The sequence below is a fragment of the Ranitomeya imitator genome, chromosome 3, assembly GCF_032444005.1.
Source record: "Ranitomeya imitator isolate aRanImi1 chromosome 3, aRanImi1.pri, whole genome shotgun sequence".
NCBI lineage: Eukaryota > Metazoa > Chordata > Amphibia > Anura > Dendrobatidae > Ranitomeya > Ranitomeya imitator.
In genome coordinates, this window is record NC_091284.1 from 25,872,035 (window position 1) to 25,897,186 (window position 25,152).

At 48.1% G+C, this 25,152-nt stretch overlaps 1 protein-coding gene across 1 annotated transcript in view; it reads right to left on the reverse strand.

Moving 5' to 3' along the window:
* The window catches only part of POU2F1 (POU class 2 homeobox 1), a 118,497-nt gene extending 95,713 nt beyond the window's left edge, over positions 1 to 22,784 (reverse strand). The window contains exon 1 of the mRNA XM_069760594.1: positions 22,703 to 22,784. Coding sequence (XP_069616695.1) covers positions 22,703 to 22,757 — 55 coding nt within the window. The 5' untranslated portion in view covers positions 22,758 to 22,784. The remainder of the gene's footprint in view (positions 1 to 22,702) is intronic.
* Positions 22,785 to 25,152: the final 2,368 nt, after the last annotated feature.

The window sequence follows — 25,152 nt, forward strand, 5'->3', positions numbered from 1 at the left end:
TGTATTCATGGAGCCCTGGAGAGCGGTCACATCAGCTGATGTGGCGGCTACTCTCCACGGGAGATCGTCGTGGGACACCAGTTTTAATTGGATTTTTGCGGATCAGGGAGTATATTGTTTGTTTATTATTTTAATATTTTTTACAGGTGGCAATGGCTTCGGGGATCAAGGTGACAAGGTGATGGTGAGTATGTACTCTATGTTATATGTACTTTATGTCTATATGTATGTAGTGTATGTCGCGTGGTGCATGTTCTATGTCGCGTGGTGCATGTTCTATGTCGCGTGGTGCATGTTCTATGTCGCGTGGTGCATGTTCTATGTCGCGTGGTGCATGTTCTATGTCGCGTGGTGCATGTTCTATGTCGCGTGGTGCATGTTCTATGTGCACACAGTCTAGACGAGGCCGGCTGTGCTACATCTTATGCCTGACATCCAGACATAGAGCCTGTAGATGATCGCCGGAGATTACTCTCCACCGATCACCTACACTACAGCATTATCACAATCAGCTGTTTGTGAGAACCAGACTAGTAACCAGAGAACTCCCGGTCACGTGCACGGCAGTTCTCGCAATAAGTTATCCAGAGAACTGCAGTGGATGCGGGACCGGTACGCCAGCATGTAAATTAGGAGACATGCGTAGTAAGCTGTGTTTACGCAGTTACTACGCATGTGACTAATCATTAGATGCGATTTTACCGCATCTAATGATAGTCTATGGTAAATTTACGGCGCGGCGACGGAGCATCGCCGCACTGTAAAGACATTCTGCGTTCTGAAAAGACGCGCCGCATGTCCGTTTACGCATAGTGGAGACGGGATTTCTTTAAATCCCTCCACTATGCAGTAACATCTGGACGCTGCGTGTTTGATGCTGCAGCTCTAAGCAGCGTCAAACCTCTAAGCAGCGTCAAACACGCAGCGTTTCCTGAACGTGGAAACATACCCTAAGGATCATGAAGGCCACTGTGCCCTTAAGAACCTTGAGTACTGCAGGAATTCTGTTGTAACCTTGGCCAGATCTGTGCCTTGCCACAATTCTGTCTCTGAGCTCCTTGGCCAGCTCCTTTGACCTCATGATTCTCATTTGGTCTGACAGGCACCATGAGCTGTGAGGTCTTATACAGACAGGTGTGCGCCTTTCCAAACCAAGTCCTATCCGTTTAATTAAACACAGCTGGACTCCAATGAAGGAGCAGAACCATCTCAAGGAGGATCACAAGGAAATGGAGAGCATGGGACTGTGTCTGAGCAAAGGGTCTGAATACTTATCACAATGTGATATTTCATTTTTTATTTAATAATAAATTTGCAAAAATTTCTACATTTTTGGGGTTTTTTCAGTCAAGATGGGTGCAGAGTGCACATTAATGAGAAAAAAAAATGAACTTTCTTAATTTACCAAATGGTTGCAATTAAACAACGAGTGAACAATTTAAAGGGGTCTGAATACTTTCCATACCCACTGTATGTACACAGTGACTGCACTAAACAGAATAGTGAGTGCAGCTCTGGGTTATAATACAGGATGTAACTCAGGATCAGTAATGTAATGTATGTACACAGTGACTGCACCAGCAGAATAGTGAGTGCAGCTCTGGAGTATAATACAGGATGTAACTCCGGATCAGTAATGTACACAGTGACTGCACCAGCAGAATAGTGAGTGCAGCTCTGGGGTATAATACAGGATGTAATGTAATGTATGTACACAGTGACTGCACAAGCAGAATAGTGAGTGCAGCTCTGGGGTATAATACAAGATGTAACTCAGGATCAGTAATGTAATGTATGTACACAGTGACTGCACCAGCAGAATAGTGAGTGCAGCTCTGGGGTATAATACAGGATGTAATGTAATGTATGTACACAGTGACTGCACAAGCAGAATAGTGAGTGCAGCTCTGGGGTATAGTACAGGATGTAACGCTGGATCGGTAGATCAGTAATGTATGTACACAGTGACTGCACCAGCAGAATAGTGAGTGCAGCTCTGGGATATAATACAGGATGTAACTCCGGATCAGTAATGTAATGTATGTACACAGTGACTGTACCAGCAGAATAGTGAGTGCAGCTCTGGGGTATAATACAAGATGTAACTCAGGATCAGTAATGTAATGTATGTACACAGTGACTGCACCAGCAGAATAGTGAGTGCAGCTCTGGGGTATAATACAGGATGTAATGTAATGTATGTACACAGTGACTGCACCAGCAGAATAGTGAGTGCAGCTCTGGGGTATAGTACAGGATGTAACGCTGGATCGGTAGATCAGTAATGTATGTACACAGTGACTGCACCAGCAGAATAGTGAGTGCAGCTCTGGGGTATAATACAGGATGTAACTCAGGATCAGTAATGTAATGTGTGTACACATTGACTGCACCAGCAGAATAGTGAGTGCAGCTCTGGGGTATAATACAGGATGTAACTCAGGATCAGTAATGTAATGTATGTACACAGTGACTGCACCAGCAGAATAGTGAGTGCAGCTCTGGAGTATAATACAGGATGTAACTCAGGATCAGTAATGTAATGAATGTACACAGTGACTGCACCAGCAGAATAGTGAGTGCAGCTCTGGAGTATAATACAGGATGTAACTCAGGATCAGTAATGTAATGTGTGTACACAGTGACTGCACCAGCAGAATAGTGAGTGCAGCTCTGGAGTATAATACAAGATGTAACTCACGATCAGTAATGTATGTACACAGTGACTGCACCAGCAGAATAGTGAGTGCAGCTCTGGAGTATAATACAGGATGTAACTCAGGATCAGTAATGTAATGTATGTACACAGTGACTGCACTAAACAGAATAGTGAGTGCAGCTCTGGGGTATAATACAGGATGTAACTCAGGATCAGTAATGTAATGTATGTACACATTGACTGCACCAGCAGAATAGTGAGTGCAGCTCTGGAGTATAATACAGGATGTAACTCAGGATCAGTAATGTAATGTATGTACACAGTGACTGCACCAGCAGAATAGTGAGTGCAGCTCTGGGGTATAATACAGGATGTAATGTAATGTATGTACACAGTGACTGCACCAGCAGAATAGTGAGTGCAGCTCTGGGGTATAATACAGGAGGTAACTCAGGATCAGTAATGTAATGTATGTACACAGTGACTGCACCAGCAGAATAGTGAGTGCAGCTCTGGGGTATAGTACAGGATGTAACGCTGGATCGGTAGATCAGTAATGCATGTGCACAGTGACTGAAGACGTGGTGTAAGAATGATTATAATGGCTTCTGATAATCCACACCATCTTATCCATGGTACGATCTGTGCGGCGTCTGACAACTTGTATCTCCGCATTTAATAAACCCCGCTACCGGCAGACAGTTGTGGAGTCTGTAACATCGGGATTGTGCCGTGTCGGCAGCGGCAGAACGAGTTTAGAGCTTTTCAAAAATTAATAGATTTGTGTTTAACCTGGTAACACCAGAGCCACCAGCGATTCTCTCCTACATGGAAATTCCCTGACAAATCTTTTTGATGCTACAACAATAACCTGTTTGTAATGTGAATTCCTTCAAGAATACTTCGACACCTACTTCGCATTTACATCGCTGGAAATGATTTCAAAAGGCGTAAAAGCATAACCAATGAGACACAATGCAAACGTGTGCGAGAACCGCGGCCGGGATCCATTGCAAACCGCGCTGTGATTACAGCTCTGTATGAAGACGCCGATGCTGAATATCAACCTCATAGATTAAGCTTTGTAGGAGAGGATCACACACACAATTGTGTAATAATAATAAAAACGTATATACATGGCAAAAAAAAAAAAAAAAACACTTCTCCCTACATCCCCTGGAAATGAATCTGCCCGGTAATCAGATGATCGACTTCTAAACCCCACAGCGCCCACCGCAGGGGAAATTAGGTATTACACGCCGCACAAGACTAAAGGGGAGCAGAATATTTGACAAGAAGGGTCCTAAGCTGGATCCCCCCCAGGATGGGGTTTGTTTTTTTGTTTTTTTTAGTAAGGATAAGTGCATACAACATCTTATAAATCGTTGGGGATTCAGCAAACGGACCCCACATTTATCTGTCCTATGCTTTTTTTTTTTGGGCCACCCAGCTAGCCCAATATCATCCTGGCCACCATCCTGGGACGTCCATGACAGGTCTGCCAGTCAGCGTCCTCCCGGGAACCATGCAGTCGTGTATAGGACACGCTCACTTGCTCTGATGTAATACCATATCTGCCCTGTAGTGGCCGCTGCAGGTGAAGCATACCGCTAGCTTTCCCTAGCCTGGGGCGGCTTCCTTATAGAAAAGATTTGTAATTGGCCCCGTGACTATGGCACGAGCGGCCATTTTTTTTTTATATTGTGCCTTCATTCGCAGTATTAAATATTCAGCGTACAAAGGGACCGATAACCAATTTTTCAATTTATTTTTATAGCATTTTAGGGAGCGAAGTTCTTACAATTCAGAAGAAAAAAAGAAAAAAAAAAAAAAAAAAACACATTTGAGGGTCTGGTCAGCCTTGACAACTTCCGAATGAGTGGAAAGGAAAACACGAAGATACTCCCCAATTATAGCGGTGACCCCCACGTCTTTCAATAAAGGGTAACTATGAGGAGAGGCCTCAAACCAAGACGAAGCGGAGGAGATGAATGCGGTAATGGGCCCTGATCAGAGGGAGGCAGAGACCTTTCTACTGAAAAGAAGAAGAAATAAGAAGTCTCAGAACAATTACTGCACAAATACGGTCACTCTGGACTTGCCGGGTGGGCTTCCCAGGGCAGAGGGGACCAAGCCCACCCTCTCCTCGCTTGCCTATGGGCAAGCAACAAAACAAACAAAACTTAGGGAGGGCGGCAAACAGAGAAAGGCGCTGAAGACAAATCTGCCATGTTTACCCATCGTAGGGCATTCCCCTCTTATTCCCAAGTCCCGGGGTGAGACCCCAAAATCCAGTTCATAGTTCACATATCCTATGCCCAGAAAGAGGGTCACACAACTTTCCGCACACTCAGAATGGCACTGTCCTCACTGGTGGTGCAATGCTAGGACGAGCACAAGACTTCTTGCGTCACGGACATCCTAAATCTACACATGCTTCATCTTTATTTGGCAAAAAAATCTTTACCGTTCATACATACCCTGCATCCAAACCCAATGGCAGAAGGCAATTTGCATAATAAGCAGAGACATCCCACATTTTGTAACACCTTTTTCCTATCTAGCTTATAAAGACTTGTGGGTCTAAGGTCTCCAAGTGCAAGAGGGTGAAGAAAAAAAAAAAAAGCCAGTAATTGCTGCAAACGTTTCAGGTGTGTCAATGAGCGATTATAAAATTTCAGTCGTGTTGGGCAATAGGTGTGATGACCAGAGATGTGTTATTTCTTTTTTTTGTGAAATATTTTGGCAGATCAGGACTTTCAAATCTAAGGTCTCTGAGTGCAGGAGGGTGCAAGGATCAGCAAAATGAAATTGTATATCAACCAAAAGAGAGGAAAGGGCATAGAGGTATCAAAATAGCATGAGCAAATAGCATTTGGTCCACAGCTTTATGCCAACGAATACGGAAGAAAGAACCGAACCCTGTTCTCTACTTTTTTGTTTCCACAGTTTGGACATTTCTGGGTATTTTCAGGCCATTTCTGGAACATTACTGATAGACTATTTGCAGGAAATTCCTCTATTATTAGACTATTAGGCCGGCGTCACACACAGCGTAAAACAATACGGTCCGTATATTACGGCCGTAATACGCTGAAAAGTCCCGAAAAAAGTGGTCCGTAGCTCCTCCGTAGGCAGGGTGTGTCAGCGTTTTTTGCGCATGGCATCCTCCGTATGTAATCCGTATGGCATCCGTACTGCGTGGTTTTCTCGCAGGCTAGCAAAACCAACATACCGCTATAGAAGTGATCCATGTATATGTATATATATATATATATATATATATATATATATATATATATATATATATATATATATATATATATATATATATATATATATATATATATATATATATATATATATATATATTAGAGAGAAAAGCCGGTAATTCAGTGCGGTGTACAGTAAAATCACACTGACAGCTTACAGTAGAATAGGTAGAATAAATGTGTACACATAGAATAGGTAGGTATATATATATATATATATATATATATATATATATATATATATATATATATATATATATATATATATATATATATATATATATATATATATATATATATATATATATCTATTCTATGTCAGTGAGACACATATATGTATATATATTAATATTTATTCCAGCGCTAGACAGCTTGAAAGCCGGTAATTCAATTACCGGCTTTTTCCTTCTCCTTCCTAAAACCCGACATGATTTGAGACATGGTTTACATACAGTAAACCATGTCTTCTCTCCATTTTTTTTGCAGATTCCACACTACTAATGTCAGTAGTGTGTATCTGCAAAATTTGGCCGTTCTAGCTCTTAAAATAAAGGGTTAAATGGCGGAAAAAATTGGCGTGGGCTCCCGCGCAATTTTCTCCGCCAGAGTAGTAAAGCCAGTGACTGAGGGCAGATATTAATAGCCTGGAGAGGGTCCACGGTTATTGGCCCCCCCCTGGCTAAAAATATCTGCCCCCAGCCACCCCAGAAAAGGCACATCTGGAAGATGCGCCTATTCTGGCACTTGGCCACTCTCTTCCCATTCCCGTGTAGCGGTGGGATATGGGGTAATGAAGGGTTAATGCCACCTTGCTATTGTAAGGTGACATTAAGCCTAATTAATAATGGAGAGGCGTCAATTATGACACCTATCCATTATTAATCCAATACTAGTAAAGGGTTAAATAAAACACAAACACATTTTTTAAAATTATTTTAATGAAATAAAAACAATGGTTGTTGCAGTATTTTATTCAACGCCCAATCCAGTCACTGAAGACCCTCGTTCTGTGAGTAAAAAAACATAATAAACCAACAATATACTTACCCTCCGCAGATCTGTAACGTCCAACGATGTAAATCCTTCTGAAGGGGTTAAAACATTTTGCAGCAAGGAGCTGTGCTAATGCAGGCTGCTCCTCGCTGCAAAACCCCAGGGAATGAGGCTAAAAATAGATCAATGATCTATATTTAGCTTCATTTGCGGTGAGGCGCCCTCTGCTGGCTGTTCATAGATCGTGGGAAATTACCTAGAAAGCCAGGGAGCTTTCTAGGTAATTTCCCACGATCTATGAACAGCCAGCAGAGGGCGCCTCACCGCAAATGAAGCTAAATATAGATCATTGATCTATTTTTAGCCTCATTCCCTGGGGTTTTGCAGCGAGGAGCAGCCTGCATTAGCACAGCTCCTTGCTGCAAAATGTTTTAACCCCTTCAGAAGGATTTACATCGTTGGACGTTACAGATCTGCGGAGGGTAAGTATATTGTTGGTTTATTATGTTTTTTTACTCACAGAACGAGGGTCTTCAGTGACTGGATTGGGCGTTGAATAAAATACTGCAACAACCATTGTTTTTATTTCATTAAAATAATTTTAAAAAATGTGTTTGTGTTTTATTTAACCCTTTACTAGTATTGGATTAATAATGGATAGGTGTCATAATTGACGCCTCTCCATTATTAATTAGGCTTAATGTCACCTTACAATAGCAAGGTGGCATTAACCCTTCATTACCCCATATCCCACCGCTACACGGGAATGGGAAGAGAGTGGCCAAGTGCCAGAATAGGCGCATCTTCCAGATGTGCCTTTTCTGGGGTGGCTGGGGGCAGACATTTTTAGCCAGGGGGGGGCCAATAACCGTGGACCCTCTCCAGGCTATTAATATCTGCCCTCAGTCACTGGCTTTACTACTCTGGCGGAGAAAATTGCGCGGGAGCCCACGCCAATTTTTTCCGCCATTTAACCCTTTATTTTAAGAGCTAGAACGGCCAAATTTTGCAGATACACACTACTGACATTAGTAGTGTGGAATCTGCAAAAAAAATGGAGAGAAGACATGGTTTACTGTATGTAAACCATGTCTCAAATCATGTCGGGTTTTAGGAAGGAGAAGGAAAAAGCCGGTAATTGAATTACCGGCTTTCAAGCTGTATAGCGCTGGAATAAATATTAATATATATACATATATGTGTCTCACTGACATAGAATAGGTATATATATATATATATATATATATATATATATATATATATATATATATATATATATATATATATATATATATATATATATATATATACCTATTCTATGTGTACACATTTATTCTACCTATTCTACTGTAAGCTGTCAGTGTGATTTTACTGTACACCGCACTGAATTACCGGCTTTTCTCTCTAACAGCGCTGCGTATTTCTCGCAAGTCACACTGCTTGTCCGTGTGAAATCCGTATTTTTCACGCTTCCATAGACTTTCATTGGCGTATTTCTTGCGCAGTACGGTGACAAACGCAGCATGCTGCGATTTTGTACGGCCGTAGAAAGCCGTATAATACTGATCAGTAAAATACGGCAGATAGGAGCAGGGGCATAGAGAATAATTGTGCCGTATTTTTTGCGAGTTTTACGGACGTAGATTCTGCGCTCTTACGTCCGTAAAACTCGCATGTGTGACGGCGGCCTTAGAAGAAGGTTGGGAGGGTCAGGGGCAATAATAAGAAGAATCTGAGTGCCCAGCTGGCAGGGAGGGGGCGAGTTTTGATCATTCCAGCACAGGGCACACAAAGAAAGGAATTGTCTATGAGAGGCAACAAGTTTCTTTGTCGATTCATCCACCTTTACACGTCTGCCAAGTATGAGAGGTGACCATGTGCCGCCCCGGAGCACCGGCATGAATGACCACATGGAAGCAATTTAATGCCATCAACCTGAGTATTTTGCTCCATCAACCTGAGTATTTTGCTCCTACACGACCAGACAGCTATTAGAGGGGGTTTTTTTGTGCACGCAAAGGTTTAACAGCTCTAATTTGTGGGTTTATAAATAGTGATGAGTGAACGTGCTCAGATAAGGTGTTATCCAAGCATGCTCGAGTGCTAACTGAGGGTCTTCGGCGTGCTGGAGTATGTTAGAGTCACCGTAGCCTGTTTGGTAGACAATCTCTGCATGCATTGCACCTGTCAGCGAGACATGGAGCCGTGGGGGGACATATTTTTCGAGCACGCTGAAGACACTCGGCCAGCACAAGAGCATGCTCAGATAACACCTTCGCTTGCCACCATTTATAAATAATCCAGCCATGGAGAGAATGTAGAACTGGTGGAATGTGATCGATCTGAATCTTTTTTTTTTTTTTTTTTTTCTTTCAACCTATATAATGAGACTGTCTGCAGTGAGCTCCCCCCAGTGGTGGCTTTAGGCAACAAGAAGTTTAATGATTCACAAATAATGGGAGGGCATTAATATTAGAACAGTGGGTGAGTCAGACTATGGGTTCCCCCACATTACTAGGTGGCCGTGACGCTATTTGAGTTGCAACCCCCTTACTGTACCCATCGTGCCATCTCCATAGCAGCCACTGTCTTTCGTGTTACAGCATTAAACTTGATGGAAAAAAACAAGTCAGACCCCTAACGATGTTCTACCCTACCGATGTGTCATCCATATTCTCAATCTGCATTACCCCTTTAATTGGGACCCTATTATATTATTAGGGTTTATTCACGCGTTGTGGAGCCTTGGGTTATAAAAGGTCATATCCACCATCAAACCAATTCCTTTACATCTTTTACATCTCAATGCACAAGAAAACACAATTTTTCACAATTTTTCCACAAGTTTAAGAAAAATTTGCAACCTTATTTTTTCTCTACAGATTCCGTAGTCACCATAGCAACAGACCACAAAACAAACTCGGCGTAGTCTGACCCCACAGTCCTTCCCCTTCTTTCTGAATAACATAGCAAATCTGCTTTATTAAATGAACGCTGCAAAAAATCAGACTGCACAGTAGAATGGGTCTGAGGTTACCACGGAGATGCATAGTCTGCATGGGAGCTGTGAACACAAAACGGCAGTTTTTTTTGTGTTTTTTTTTTTTTATTTTCACTGTAGCTTTATCGGTTGCAATGATTGGATGCCAGATGATGGTCTGTATATCTTAACCTATCAGACCCTAATTTTAGACCCCTAAATAATTGTCCGCCGTCTTAATAAACAGTGAGCCAGGACGATACGTAGCTAATGAGATGGGCACCAGTACAGCCCAGGGAGAAGACTGGAGCGCTGCCAGCGCGGGTGACATCTCTCCACACAAAATTGTTATTCCTAGCACTGAAAAAGCAGTAAATGAAGGATTCTGCGGGAGAATTAAAGTGCGGCACCAGGTCTCAGCAGGACTCTGACTGTTCCCGGGCGCGGCGCGTGTACCCTGGCGCTCACAGCAGTCGTCTCATGAGCGGCCTGGGAGTTAAGGATGTGTGGCTGATCTCTTTACAAGCTCCACTTTTAGGTTCTTATGAACCATTTGAGAGCAGAAAATTGTTGTAAAGGTTTCCAAGTGCCAACATTCGTCACATGCGTCTGCTGCGGGAGAGGAGACAGAACGAGCAGAGCCCCAGAGGGCGGGCGGTGAACGAGCAGAGCCCCAGAGGGCGGGCGGTGACCGAGCAGAGCCCCAGAGGGCGGGCGGTGACCGAGCAGAGCCCCAGAGGGCGGGCGGTGAACGAGCAGAGCCCCAGAGGGCGGGCGGTGACCGAGCAGAGCCCCAGAGGGCGGGCGGTGAACGAGCAGAGCCCCAGAGGGCGGGCGGTGAACGAGCAGAGCCCCAGAGGGCGGGCGGTGAACGAGCAGAGCCCCAGAGGGCGGGCGGTGAACGAGCAGAGCCCCAGAGGGCGGGCGGTGAACGAGCAGAGCCCCAGAGGGCGGGCGGTGAACGAGCAGAGCCCCAGAGGGCGGGCGGTGAACGAGCAGAGCCCCAGAGGGCGGGCGGTGAACGAGCAGAGCCCCAGAGGGCGGGCGGTGAACGAGCAGAGCCCCAGAGGGCGGGCGGTGAACGAGCAGAGCCCCAGAGGGCGGGCGGTGAACGAGCAGAGCCCCAGAGGGCGGGCGGTGAACGAGCAGAGCCCCAGAGGGCGGGCGGTGAACGAGCAGAGCCCCAGAGGGCGGGCGGTGAACGAGCAGAGCCCCAGAGGGCGGGCGGTGAACGAGCAGAGCCCCAGAGGGCGGGCGGTGAACGAGCAGAGCCCCAGAGGGCGGGCGGTGAACGAGCAGAGCCCCAGAGGGCGGGCGGTGAACGAGCAGAGCCCCAGAGGGCGGGCGGTGAACGAGCAGAGCCCCAGAGGGCGGGCGGTGAACGAGCAGAGCCCCAGAGGGCGGGCGGTGAACGAGCAGAGCCCCAGAGGGCGGGCGGTGAACGAGCAGAGCCCCAGAGGGCGGGCGGTGAACGAGCAGAGCCCCAGAGGGCGGGCGGTGAACGAGCAGAGCCCCAGAGGGCGGGCGGTGAACGAGCAGAGCCCCAGAGGGCGGGCGGTGAACGAGCAGAGCCCCAGAGGGCGGGCGGTGAACGAGCAGAGCCCCAGAGGGCGGGCGGTGAACGAGCAGAGCCCCAGAGGGCGGGCGGTGAACGAGCAGAGCCCCAGAGGGCGGGCGGTGAACGAGCAGAGCCCCAGAGGGCGGGCGGTGAACGAGCAGAGCCCCAGAGGGCGGGCGGTGAACGAGCAGAGCCCCAGAGGGCGGGCGGTGAACGAGCAGAGCCCCAGAGGGCGGGCGGTGAACGAGCAGAGCCCCAGAGGGCGGGCGGTGAACGAGCAGAGCCCCAGAGGGCGGGCGGTGAACGAGCAGAGCCCCAGAGGGCGGGCGGTGAACGAGCAGAGCCCCAGAGGGCGGGCGGTGAACGAGCAGAGCCCCAGAGGGCGGGCGGTGAACGAGCAGAGCCCCAGAGGGCGGGCGGTGAACGAGCAGAGCCCCAGAGGGCGGGCGGTGAACGAGCAGAGCCCCAGAGGGCGGGCGGTGAACGAGCAGAGCCCCAGAGGGCGGGCGGTGAACGAGCAGAGCCCCAGAGGCCGGGCGGTGAACGAGCAGGGCCCCAGAGGCCGGGCGGTGAACGAGCAGGGCCCCAGAGGGCGGGCGGTGAACGAGCAGAGCCCCAGAGGGCGGGCGGTGAACGAGCAGAGCCCCAGAGGCCGGGCGGTGAACGAGCAGGGCCCCAGAGGCCGGGCGGTGAACGAGCAGAGCCCCAGAGGCCGGGCGGTGAACGAGCAGAGCCCCAGAGGCCGGGCGGTGAACGAGCAGGGCCCCAGAGGCCGGGCGGTGAACGAGCAGAGCCCCAGAGGCCGGGCGGTGAACGAGCCGAGCCGCAGAAGAGGGGCTACTGGGATCCTAAAGATAAGGGGCCCTGCTGGTCGCCTGCAAATTTCCCTGGTGCTGCATGAGCCCCCCCTAAACGTTTCTCGGTGCCCGGATACCGCAGAAGCCCTGGAGACTGATGCACATTTACGGGGACAAGAAGGGGGAACGGGACAAGGAGGGGGAACAGTGTTAATTTTTTTTTTAAAAAGGTATAATATTGGGCAATTTTACCCCCAGGTTTATTTAAGATTTTGAAATTAAAAACAATGAAAAAAAAGTGCAATTATTTGGGGAGGGTGCAGAGGAGGGGGGGGAGGAGGAAATAAATATTAATTGGAAAGAGGCGCCAAACCGCAGAGTCCTTTTTTATGAATGAAGAAGGTTTCCCCATTGTGATGGGTCCATGAGTCAGGACTGAGTCACAGGTAGCCTCACCTCTGCACATTAACCCCTTCCACAGAGGACCACGGTGGAGCGTCCGCACCGGCCGGGTCAGCGTAACCCCTGACCCCAATGGTGACTGTGGCACAGAGGGGGCACTGTATACAAAGTGGGCACATGTATCAGAGGCGGGCGCTCTCCAGCACACTGTGCACAGCACAACCTCTGACTGCAGCAGAACACACCAGGTATCATGTGTATGGCAGCATTCTGCAAGGATTCCATGTAGTGGACGGATAATGGGCAGTAGAACTACAAGTCCCAGCAGAAGCAGGCTTATTTCCCGGCTGATCACAGAGAGCACTAGCTGGGAGCAGGCCTGGATGGAGCAGGCACGGATGGAGCAGCCGGGAGGGGGCGCTGTGCTGGGGAGGACAGGGAAGCGCTGAGCACATGGGCCGCACAGGAGACATAAACAGGGCGGCGCAGGAGGCGGCATTACTATACATGAGCCGGGGGAGGGCGCCAGTACAAGCCGGCCTCCTCCCCCCGCACCCGGACATGTTTATTCAAATACGCCCGCCGCCCTCATTAACCCTGTGCCTGCTGCAGCCCCTGCCCCTCCAGGATTAACCCTGTACCCCCTGCAGGATTAACCCTGTGCCTGCTGCACCCCTGCTCCTCCAGGATTAACCCTGTGCCTGCTGCACCCCTGCTCCTCCAGGATTAACCCTGTGCCTGCTGCACCCCCTGCTCCTCCAGGATTAACCCTGTGCCTGCTGCACCCCCTGCTCCTCCAGGATTAACCCTGTTGCACCCCCTGCCCCTCCAGGATTAACCCTGCGCCTGCTGCACCCCATGCCCCTCCAGGATTAACCCTGCGCCTGCTGCACCCCATGCCCCTCCAGGATTAACCCTGCGCCTGCTGCACCCCATGCCCCTCCAGGATTAACCCTGTGCCTGCTGCACCCCCTGCTCCTCCAGGATTAACCCTGTGCCTGCTGCACCCCATGCCCCTCCAGGATTAACCCTGTTGCACCCCCTGCTCCTCCAGGATTAACCCTGCGCCTGCTGCACCCCATGCCCCTCCAGGATTAACCCTGCGCCTGCTGCACCCCATGCCCCTCCAGGATTAACCCTGTGTCTGCTGCACCCCCTGCTCCTCCAGGATTAACCCTGTGCCTGCTGCACCCCCTGCTCCTCCAGGATTAACCCTGTGCCTGCTGCACCCCCTGCTCCTCCAGGATTAACCCTGTGCCTGCTACACCCCCTCCAGGATTAACCCTGTGCCTACTGCACCCCCTGCTCCTCCAGGATTAACCCTGCGCCTGCTGCACACCCCCTGCCCCTCCAGGATAAACCCTGTGCCTGCTACACCCCCTCCAGGATTAACCCTGTGCCTACTGCACCCCCTGCTCCTCCAGGATTAACCCTGCGCCTGCTACACCCCTGCTCCTACAGGATTAACCCTGCACCTGCTGCACACCCCCTGCCCCTCCAGGATAAACCCTGTGCCTGCTGCACACCCCCTGCCCCTCCAGGATTAACCCTGCGCCTACTGCACCCCCTGCTCCTCCAGGATTAACCCTGCGCCTGCTGCACCCCCTGCTCCTCCAGGATTAACCCTGCGCCCCCTGCTCCTCCAGGATTAACCCTGCACCTGCTGCACACCCCCTGCCCCTCCAGGATAAACCCTGTGCCTGCTGCACCCCCTGCTCCTCCATGATTAACCCTGCGTGTGCTGCATCCCCTGCTCCTCCAGGATTAGCCCTCTACCCGCTACATCCTCTGCCTAACCTGGAATATTAACCTTGTGCCTTCTGCCACATCAGCCTCTTCAACATTACCCCTTATATGCTTGGATGCTGCACCATCATGATTTGCCCACTGCCTGCTGTACTCCTCCAGGATTATTAACCCTCTGCCTCCTGCAGCCCCTTCTATTCCACTATTAACCCCCTGCCTGCTGCAGCCCCTGCTCCTCTTATTACACTGCGGCAACCTCTGGCCCAGCATTATTAATTCTGCAGCAACCCCTCACCATTAACCTTCTGCAGCCCCTGCTAGAGCCATTATTGTCCTTCTGCCAGCTGCTGCAACACCTGCTCCCTAATCCACTGCCTGCTGCTGCTGCTGCAACCTCTGCTCCCCAGCTATTTAACCCTTTGCCTGCTGCCACCTCAAAACCCCTTTCTAACCCAATTCCTGCTAAAACAAAACCTGCAATGATGCCTTTACATGAACCACTATCAACTGCACTGAGCCCTGGCTACCAACTTCATAGCCAGCTAAATGCATCTGTCCACTGACTGCACCATTACCAATGGGAGGGCCAGGACCCTGTATAAGCCATACCACCCCCTCAGTCCTGCAAATCCTATAGAACAAAAGCTTCTACTACACAGTCACTGGGGATGGAGATTGTATTATTTATTGCTGGATCACAGGAAATATCCAGCTACATCAAATATGGCTCCTGCATGGTCACCCAATTTTTCCAGACGCCTGAGCGGCAAATATGCCAAGAATGCCCCCAATTGCTGCATAACTGGGCCCTACAGTGATCCAGCAGATGGTCCATAGTGCGGCCATTGACTAATATCCGCCACGGCCTGCGGACCACCAGCGTCCGCTCCTTTCAGAGCAGCAAAAATAGGTGAAATGCAATTTCTCGACAAAAATCATCAGACACCGGCGGCTTTCATTCATGGGGATTTATGAAACATTCTCTAAATCCGGCCAGAGGACAACATGTGGCATCACAATAACCCAAGTCACCTGCGAGACGCCCGCCATGTTCACACCACTCATTTTGGAACGTTTTTTTTTTTTTCTTGCAGCCAGATAAATAAAAACCTATGGACTTTTTGGATTGTAGCGCCTTCTTCAACATGTCGCACGCTCTGGGTTTGGCCTTTTATAGACTTGATTTTAGGGCTGAGAAATTGTATGTATAAAATGTACCATACTAAAAAAATTAAAATAATGCGCTATGAATTTTAAGCATTTTTTTTTTCCTTTTAGAGGGGTCTAAAGAAAAAAAAAAAAAGGCTCTGATAAAATCATGTAAATAGAAAAAACCCAAAAACAATCCGCGCCAATAAGTCTCCGTATGAGAAATTGTATATATGCCGCATGCAGGTAACAGATGAGGATACAGAAGTTCGTCCCCAGCGGCATCGCCCCGGCCATCGCAGCGGATGTTCCCTCTCCCGGCGGCCACAGCAGGGGCCTCATTTTAATTATGGGTTGTCAGATTTCACCCAACAAAAGCAAAAAGCCAACCTATTATTTTACTAATAAAAAAAAAAAAAGCGTAAGCAGAGTTCCAAGGTCGCCGCAAATGACCGACGTGCCATCCATTCTCGTTAGCAGGCAGACACGGCCACATGCATTATTATTAGACGCAGGCACACGAGGGGCACAGTGCGGCCAGCCTGGCGCTATATGGGGATTCAGGAGGCCGCCTTATTAATAAGTCTGCAGCGCACCACGCCGAGCCCATCTGCGGAGGAACCAGGGGGTTTTTTTATTATTTTTTTTTCCTCTTGATTTGAGTTTTGCTCGTCACGATGATGTTCTCCCTAAACCGACAGATTTTTCAGACGAAAAAACCTGCAGTGCCGCAGAGAGTGACCAGCGGTGAAAATGTTAAGTCTGAACCGTGGATTTGCAAGTGGAAAGTATAAAGCGTTACATTAAAAAAAAAAAAATACAAATCTGCACCAAAAACTGATCAGCGCCGCCATTTTTAAGCATGTAGCGCGGCAAATGATGCAGCGGATTTGCAAAGCCTGGACGAAAATCTAAGGCAAATCCGCAGAAAAAAAATCACCATGAAACGCTTCGTATTTGTAGAGTGGATTTGCTGTAAAATTCGCAGATTTTAGGCTGTGCCTTATTGAGAGAGAAAAAAAAAGCCCAATAATAACTACCGCCCGCCATGACAGTGATCATAGAGATGGTGACTCTGCTTTCTGTGGACCCTGAATGGCATAGCGCATTAGTGTTCTGCCCCTTCTATTTCCGCTTCTACTACACTTTTGCACCATTTATGATAAATATTATTAATAATAATATTCAGTTCATGAACCCGGAGGCGCTGGATGAAAAATTGCAATAGGTCCCTCCGAGATGGTCAAGAGATGCAATGCATGGAATAACGGGATAGAACGCTGCGCCGATTGTTGCAATCAACTGGCCTCTTGTACAATGCAAGAGTATATAATCAAAAAATATAATCAAAAAAAGGAAGACGGCACAAAAAAAACTGAAGAAAAAAATGGCGTGGCAACGTTTTGGATGGAATATCCTTTTTCAAGGATATTACATCCGAAACGTTGCCACGCCGTTCAGGCAATAAAGTCCACTTCTTTTCTTCAGTTTTTTGTGCGGTTTTCCTTTTTTTTTTTTTTTTACTATTGGAGACCATTGGATTACTGGTTGGGAAAGCTTTGCATAACACTTGGATGCTGTTCCAACTTATATATATATATATATATATATTCACAAAAATAAAGTTTAGAATATAAATTGCATTGCTCAAAAAGTTGTGCTGTATGAAAAAAATATATTTTTTTCTCTTCACAGCAGGATAGATTGCAGCAATCTATGCATAAATGCAGCCAATTTTCACATGCAGAAAATTCTGCAAATCTAAACATTTTTTTATCCTTCCCAATTATACATTTTAAAATGGGAAGCCTAAATGGTTTCTACCAAAAATTGCCGCTCCGATGGAACACTGTGTTACCGTTTTATCAACACGGCCAGTAGTGGCCCGCCGTCATAGATGTAGGAACGGGGTGACACCCTGACCTCCTTATCTGTCCTCTGAGGAGCCGGCTGAGGCCTAACATGCGGTGACAAAAAAATAAATCAAGTGTATAATATTCCATTTCCGATTGTCAATTTGTGCTGTGTGTGTTCACAAAGTGAGGGGCGCGCGGTCACATTGGAAATATCAGGGTATCACTGCCCAGAAATAACGACAGGAGGGGTCCTACAATTAACCCGCACTTTCTGAACATACATTACCAAGTTTAGTTTTATAATATTATATTATTATTTTTTTTCTCTGTTCTGTGTCTGATCTGCATCACAAAGCCGTAACCTCAGGCACCGGCCGCCATAACATAAGAGAAATGGAAGTCGGTGCCCTCTGACCCCGCAGAAAATCCACGTCTTTGTCCCTACGCTGTGATATAGAAGCCATTAATTACACCTGAGCCGGAAACGCTGGAAATGATGGGATTTGTCTTTTTTTTTTTTTCTTTTACAGGTTCCTACATGTCTCTCCCCACTCCACCTCCTTACATGAATGTCATCCATGCGGCTAAAGCTTTGTTGTAATGTACTGGTTACTGGTGGAACTGGGAACGCCCCATACAAGAGAGAAGGTGGAGGGAGAAAGAGGGAGACTCTGGGCCACTAAAGAAAAAAAATAATAATAATAATAATGCATAAAGTGCTTGATGTGTTCTCGTCACCGGCCCAAATATTACCCTGCGGACCCCTAATGGCGGAACCCTCCCTTCCAACCGAGATCACCATATGAAAGCAGCGGCTATGGGGTTATTCAGGAGACTTGTGGTCCCTTTAAAAAAAAAAAAGTATGCTAAACCTCCAGCACGGAAATGAATATGTAAAATTAGAAGGACCAGGGGGAGGAAATCCAAAGCCGAAAACATGCGGGGAAACAGGAGCAACTGTCACAGGAGGCTGCAGACCCCAAAAAGACATAAAAAAGGAGAAAGATAATGTAACAAAACCTAAATATTATATTTTTTCTTTAAAGGAGGAATTGAAGACAAAGTCATGTATCACTGAGCAAATCTAGAAACCAATGTATCAAAAAAAAAAAAAAAAAAGGCTATTTGTTTTGCAAAATGAATAGTAACAGTTTGTAGCAACATCAGCACTGCAGAAATAAATGTAACATTATATATATATATATATATATATATATATATATATATATATGTTACATCACAGTCCGGCATTAGACATGGATCCGCTCTCCTCGCCGGACGGTAAAGGATAAAATCGGAGACGCCATTATTTACAGATGGACATTAGCACCAGCCCCCCATTGTATCCGGACCCCCGATAGGATTTATCAAAATGATATCACATGTGTTATATAGGTGGACCCCCGCACCGGAGAAGGTAATAATATGCAGGTAGAGGGCAAAGCTGCGGCCAACATCACCCTGAGGCCTGACGGAGGAGGAGGAGGGGGCCGGGACGATTCTGGGAATATTAATGGTGGTAATAATGAGGGGGGGGGGGGCCCGACAGGCCGAGATTATTACTAGGAGGAGATGCTGGGGTGATAGTACTGTCAGAGAGGGGCAGGGAAAGTTAGGAATCTAGAATAGATGTATATAGTTATATTAGGGGGTCCGTGGAGGAGAGATAGGGGGGTACATAGATGACCGGCAGCCAAAACCAATCTAAAAAAAAAGTAAATAGAGGGATAGTGACCGCCATATTCATCATAAGATTATACTGCGGCCCCCCCGAGAGACGGACCCCGAGGACACCAATGCAGCAGACACAGACAGATATATAAGGAACGAGAAAAAAAAAAAAAACTAACAGGGGCTGCGAGGGGCTTTCTGGAAGCCGCAGGTCGAGGGCCGCCTTCTAATGTCAGGGGCAGGTGCGGATGATGGGAGTTATCCTGCTAGGAACCAGCGGGAACAGCAAGAGGGAATAACAGCCATATTATATACGATGTGTAATGTGTATGTATGAGGGGGGAGGGGAATACATAATAGCCGCCATTATAATACACATCGTATACATAATATATCACACAGGGAACGTGCGGCAGGTACCACCACACCAGGCTCCACCGCTGTATACACTGTATGCGGGGGTCTCCACACACTAGAACGATATATACAGCAGGTACCACACTGTATGCGGGGGTCTCCACACACTAGAACGATATATACAGCAGGTACCACACTGTATGCGGGGGTCTCCACACACTAGAACGATATATACAGCAGCTATCACACTGTATACGGGGGTCTCCACACACTAGAACGATATATACAGCAGGTACCACACTGTATGCGGGGGTCTCCACACACTAGAACGATATATACAGCAGGTACCACACTGTATGCGGGGGTCTCCACACACTAGAACGATATATACAGCAGCTATCACACTGTATACGGGGGTCTCCACACACTAGAACGATATATACAGCAGGTACCACACTGTATGCGGGGGTCTCCACACACTAGAACGATATATACAGCAGGTACCACACTGTATGCGGGGTCTCTGGTCATTATATATAGTGGTTATGCTGCTGTATATGGGGTCTCTGGACATTATTATATATACAGCAGGTATCTGGCACTGTATACGGGGGTCTCTTATCATTGTATACTACACACAGCAGCCATGACCCCTCCAGTGTATATTATAGAGTCTCTGGACATTATAACATTATATATCCAGCGGAGATCACTACTGGGGTACACAGGTCATAGACAAGAGCGGCCTGAATATTATAGGACCACCCTGCTGCAATTTACTGGGGGTCTCCAGCTAATATCACAATATAATGATATATTCGGAATGTAGGACCCCCTGCTGTATTATACTAGGGGTCTCCATGATGTATACAGAGGACAGGACCCCCCTGCTGTATTATACCAGGGGTCCCTGTGATGTAGACCCCCCCGCTGTATTATACCAGGGGTCCCTGTGATGTAGACCCCCCCTGCTGTATTATACCGGGGGTCCCTGTGATGTAGACCCCCCTGCTGTATTATACCGGGGGTCCCTGTGATGTAGACCCCCCTGCTGTATTATACCGGGGGTCCCTGTGATGTAGACCCCCTGCTGTATTATACCAGGGGTCCCTGTGATGTAGACCCCCCCCCCCCGCTGTATTATACCAGGGGTCCCTGTGATGTAGACCCCCCCCTGCTGTATTATACCAGGGGTCCCTGTGATGTAGACCCCCCCCTGCTGTATTATACCAGGGGTCCCTGTGATGTAGACCCCCCCCCCCCGCTGTATTATACCAGGGGTCCCTGTGATGTAGACCCCCCCCTGCTGTATTATACCAGGGGTCCCTGTGATGTAGACCCCCCTGCTGTATTATACCGGGGGTCCCTGTGATGTAGACCCCCCTGCTGTATTATTCCGGGGGTCCCTGTGATGTAGACCCCCCGCTGTATTATTCCGGGGGTCCCTGTGATGTAGACCCCCCTGCTGTATTATACCGGGGGTCCCTGTGATGTAGACCCCCCCCCTGCTGTATTATACCGGGGGTCCCTGTGATGTAGACCCCCCTGCTGTATTATACCGGGGGTCCCTGTGATGTAGACCCCCTGCTGTATTATACCGGGGGTCCCTGTGATGTAGACCCCCTGCTGTATTATACCGGGGGTCCCTGTGATGTAGACCCCCCCCCCTGCTGTATTATACCGGGGATCCCTGTGACGTAGACCTGCCTGTATTATACCGGGGGTCCCTGTGATGTAGACCCCCCTACTGTATTATACCGGGGGTCCCTGTGATGTAGACCTGCCTGTATTATACCGGGGGTCCCTGTGATGTAGACCCCCCTACTGTATTATACCGGGGGTCCCTGTGATGTAGACCCCCTGCTGTATTATTCCGGGGGTCCCTGTGATGTAGACCCCCCTGCTGTATTATTCTGGGGGTCCCTGTGATGTAGACCCCCTGCTGTATTATTCCGGGGGTCCCTGTGATGTAGACCCCCCTGCTGTATTATTCCGGGGGTCCCTGTGATGTAGACCCCCCTGCTGTATTATACCGGGGGTCCCAGTGATGTAGACCCCCTGCTGTATTATACTGGGGGTCCCTGTGATGTAGACCCCCTGCTGTATTATACCGGGGGTCCCAGTGATGTAGACCCCCCTGCTGTATTATATTGGGGGTCCCTGTGATGTAGACCCCCCTGTATTATACCGGGGGTCCCAGTGATGTAGACCCCCCTGCTGAATTATACTGGGGGTCCCTGTGATGTAGACCCCCCCCCTGTATTATTCCGGGGGTCCCTGTGATGTAGACCCCCCTGCTGTATTATTCCGGGGGTCCCTGTGATGTAGACCCCCTGCTGTATTATACCGGGGGTCCCAGTGATGTAGACCCCCCCCCTGCTGTATTATACTGGGGGTCCCTGTGATGTAGACCCCCCCCCCTGCTGTATTATACTGGGGGTCCCTGTGATGTAGACCCCCCCCCCTGCTGTATTATACCGGGGGTCCCTGTGATGTAGACCCCCTGCTGTATTATATTGGGGGTCCCTGTGATGTAGACCCCCCCCCTGCTGTATTATACTGGGGGTCCCTGTGATGTAGACCCCCCCCCCCTGCTGTATTATACCGGGGGTCCCTGTGATGTAGACCCCCTGCTGTATTATACCGGGGGTCCCTGTGATGTAGACCCCCTGCTGTATTATTCCGGGGGTCCCTGTGATGTAGACCCCCCTGCTGTATTATACCGGGGGTCCCTGTGATGTAGACCCCCTGCTGTATTATACCGGGGGTCCCTGTGATGTAGACCCCCCCCCTGCTGTATTATTCCGGGGGTCCCTGTGATGTAGACCCCCCTGCTGTATTATATTGGGGGTCCCTGTGATGTAGACCCCCTGCTGTATTATACCGGGGGTCCCTGTGATGTAGACCCCCCCCCTGATGTATTATTCCGGGGGTCCCTGTGATGTAGACCCCCCTGCCGCGTCCATACATATATTGCACTCGTCCATTATAAGGTTATTACAGGTGAGTGCTCCTCGTGGCCCCTCTGGCCCCGGTCCCCGCTCTGGGTGACGGCTCTCATCCTCCTCCGCCGCCGCCGCCTCCGTGCTTCTCCTGCTGCAGCTGCAGCTGCAGCCTCCTGTCTCCCCGGGATCCGGTGCATTTCCCGTCCTGCCCCCACCACCCCCGACGTTAATTATAATAATCCGGAGTACTAATAAATTATGCTAAGTCGCCCGTGTGTGTGTATGAATATGAATATGTAAAACGCGGTAATGATTACCTGCTGCCGCTGCCGCTGAACTCTCATCTTGACTCGCTGCTCCTCCGTCCGCCATTTTGAATATTTTAACCAAAATCGCCCGGCCGCTGACCCCTCCCCCTGCCCGCGCCCCCTCCTCCTCCTCCAGGCTGCTGCTGCTGCTGCTCAGGAGTTTTTTTTTTTTTTCTCTGTCATCAAAATGCTTTATTTAAAAAGCCACAAAGAGGACAAAGTTTAGCTCCGCCCATAACCGTTGTCAGTCAGTGAGTCTGAGCCTTGCAGGTGCTCAGAGGTGGGTGGAGCTTGTTAGCGCTTTAGCGGCACGCATGCGCGGAGGAGAGGACGGCGGAAACAGGTGGCTGTGAAAGTATACAGGAGGGACCAGAAGTCTCAGCGAGCACTGATAAAACTTCTAGACGTCTGAGAGTGACGAGACGTGCTAGGTTTTACCGTTTAACCCTTTAAGACCACAATTTCCCCCCCCCCTCTCGTTTTTATTGATACCATTCTGGGGTACGTGCGATGTTTTGGTCACTTTCTATTGTATTTTTTTTATTCAGGGGGATATGAAGCGACCGAAAAAGAATAATTCTGGCTTTTTGATATTTTATTTATTTTACTTTATGGGTTAGCTTTATTTTTACGTTTTTCATAAATCAGATTGAGTCTTCAGAAAGTGGCCGGTTGCCATGGTAACAGATCAGGACACCACCTTTAAATTGTGGCATTTCTATGGTTAATCAGCAGCGATCGGCGCTGTCTCTGGTCGCTGCTGTTAGAGGTGGGCGCCAGAAGCCCCTCACCCAACCTGTGACAAACACATACATCACTAAGGGGTTAAAGTATCTCTGCAGGACTACAATCCTCAGCATCCATTTATAACTGTTTTTTGTTTTGTTTTTTAGATAAGACTTGTACTTCCACCTTCTGGATCATAAACGCTGGTAGGGTTTGCTGAGACTTGTGGTCCCAGGACGGGATTAGACTTGCAGTTTTACAATCTAAGATATGTTTGAAGGACTACAAAGCTCAGCATTTCCTTATAACTTCTTTCTTATGCGTCAGGTGCTGGTAAGGTGAGCTGGAAGTTGTGGTTCCACAGTCTGGAGCGTCTGCTGATCAATGACTTGAAGGTATCTGCTGGGACTTGTAGTACCACAATCCAGGGGCATCCATAACGGACTACAATGCTCAGCATTCACTTCTAGGTGATTTATGGGTCGGATGATTGTGGTAAATCAAGCTGGTTCAACAATCTGAAGCATCTAGGAGGGACCACAAGTCCCAGTATCCTTTGTATACTGGCAAGGTATGCGGAGTATAGGATCTCGTAGTTTTACAATTTACGCATCTTTGCAGGACTACAATCCTCAGCATCCCTTATAATTGAGAGCTCTATTATCTGGTAAAGATATGCTGAGACTTGTGGTTCCAGGACATGCTGGGTCTATGTAAAACTACAATCCTCATCATTCACTTCATTCTACTTAGTTGAGACTTCTGGTTAAACAGTATAGAGTGTCTGTGGAGAACTACAAGTCTCAGCATCCGCTTATACCTTGGAGACCTTTATAGTCTGATAAGGTATGCAGTAATACAGTGCGAAGTGACTATGTAAGAACTATAATCCTCATCATCCACTTATAATTTTCTTCCTCTCTTTGGTAAGCCAAGCTGCATTGGATTGTAGAGGGACTACAAGTCTCATCGTGCACTGTAATTACAATTTTTTTTTTTGTTAGCTATATAGGTGTGCTGAGACTTGTAGTTCCATCACAGGCTTTTCAGGACTGTACAGAACGCTACCTATATTGGGGACTACAAGTCTCATCATGCACTGTAATTACAATTTTTTTTGTAAGCTATACAGGTGTGCTGAGACTTGTAGTTCCACCACTGGCTTTTCAGGACTGTACAGAACGCTACCTATATTGGGGACTACAAGCCTCATCATGAGGTAGTAATAGGTAGGAATAAAGTTTCTTGGAGATGCTGGGCCTTGTGGTGTCGGCGCTGGCTCTGCAGGCACGGCGGCGGTGTTTGCCTGCAGCCGGTCGTGTCCGCACTCGTCTTCTCTCTTCTACCAGGATTGTGTTTGTTTAAAGAAACCCCATTGTAATAAAGAACATAAGAAACTTACAGAATGACTGATCCTTTGTGCCGAGAACCCAGCAGCTGCCGCAAGTTCACCGTTAACCCTTTGTGGTCCTGAGGCGATAGGAAATTACAAAACTTTTTTTTTTTTTTTTGCCGCCGGTGATAAATGTTATTAATAAACCGTATTGTAATGCACAGTTATCATCTGGAAGATTAAAACCACGGACAATGATGACAATGGCGCCTGTCAGGGCTGGAATATGTCAGGTTGCAGACCAGCGTCGCATTCTGGAGTCTGAAGGGGCAGCAGGAAAAATAGGCAAATGGAAGGATATGAGCGACAAGGGCCAGAATGTTCTGTCTGGATGACCGGG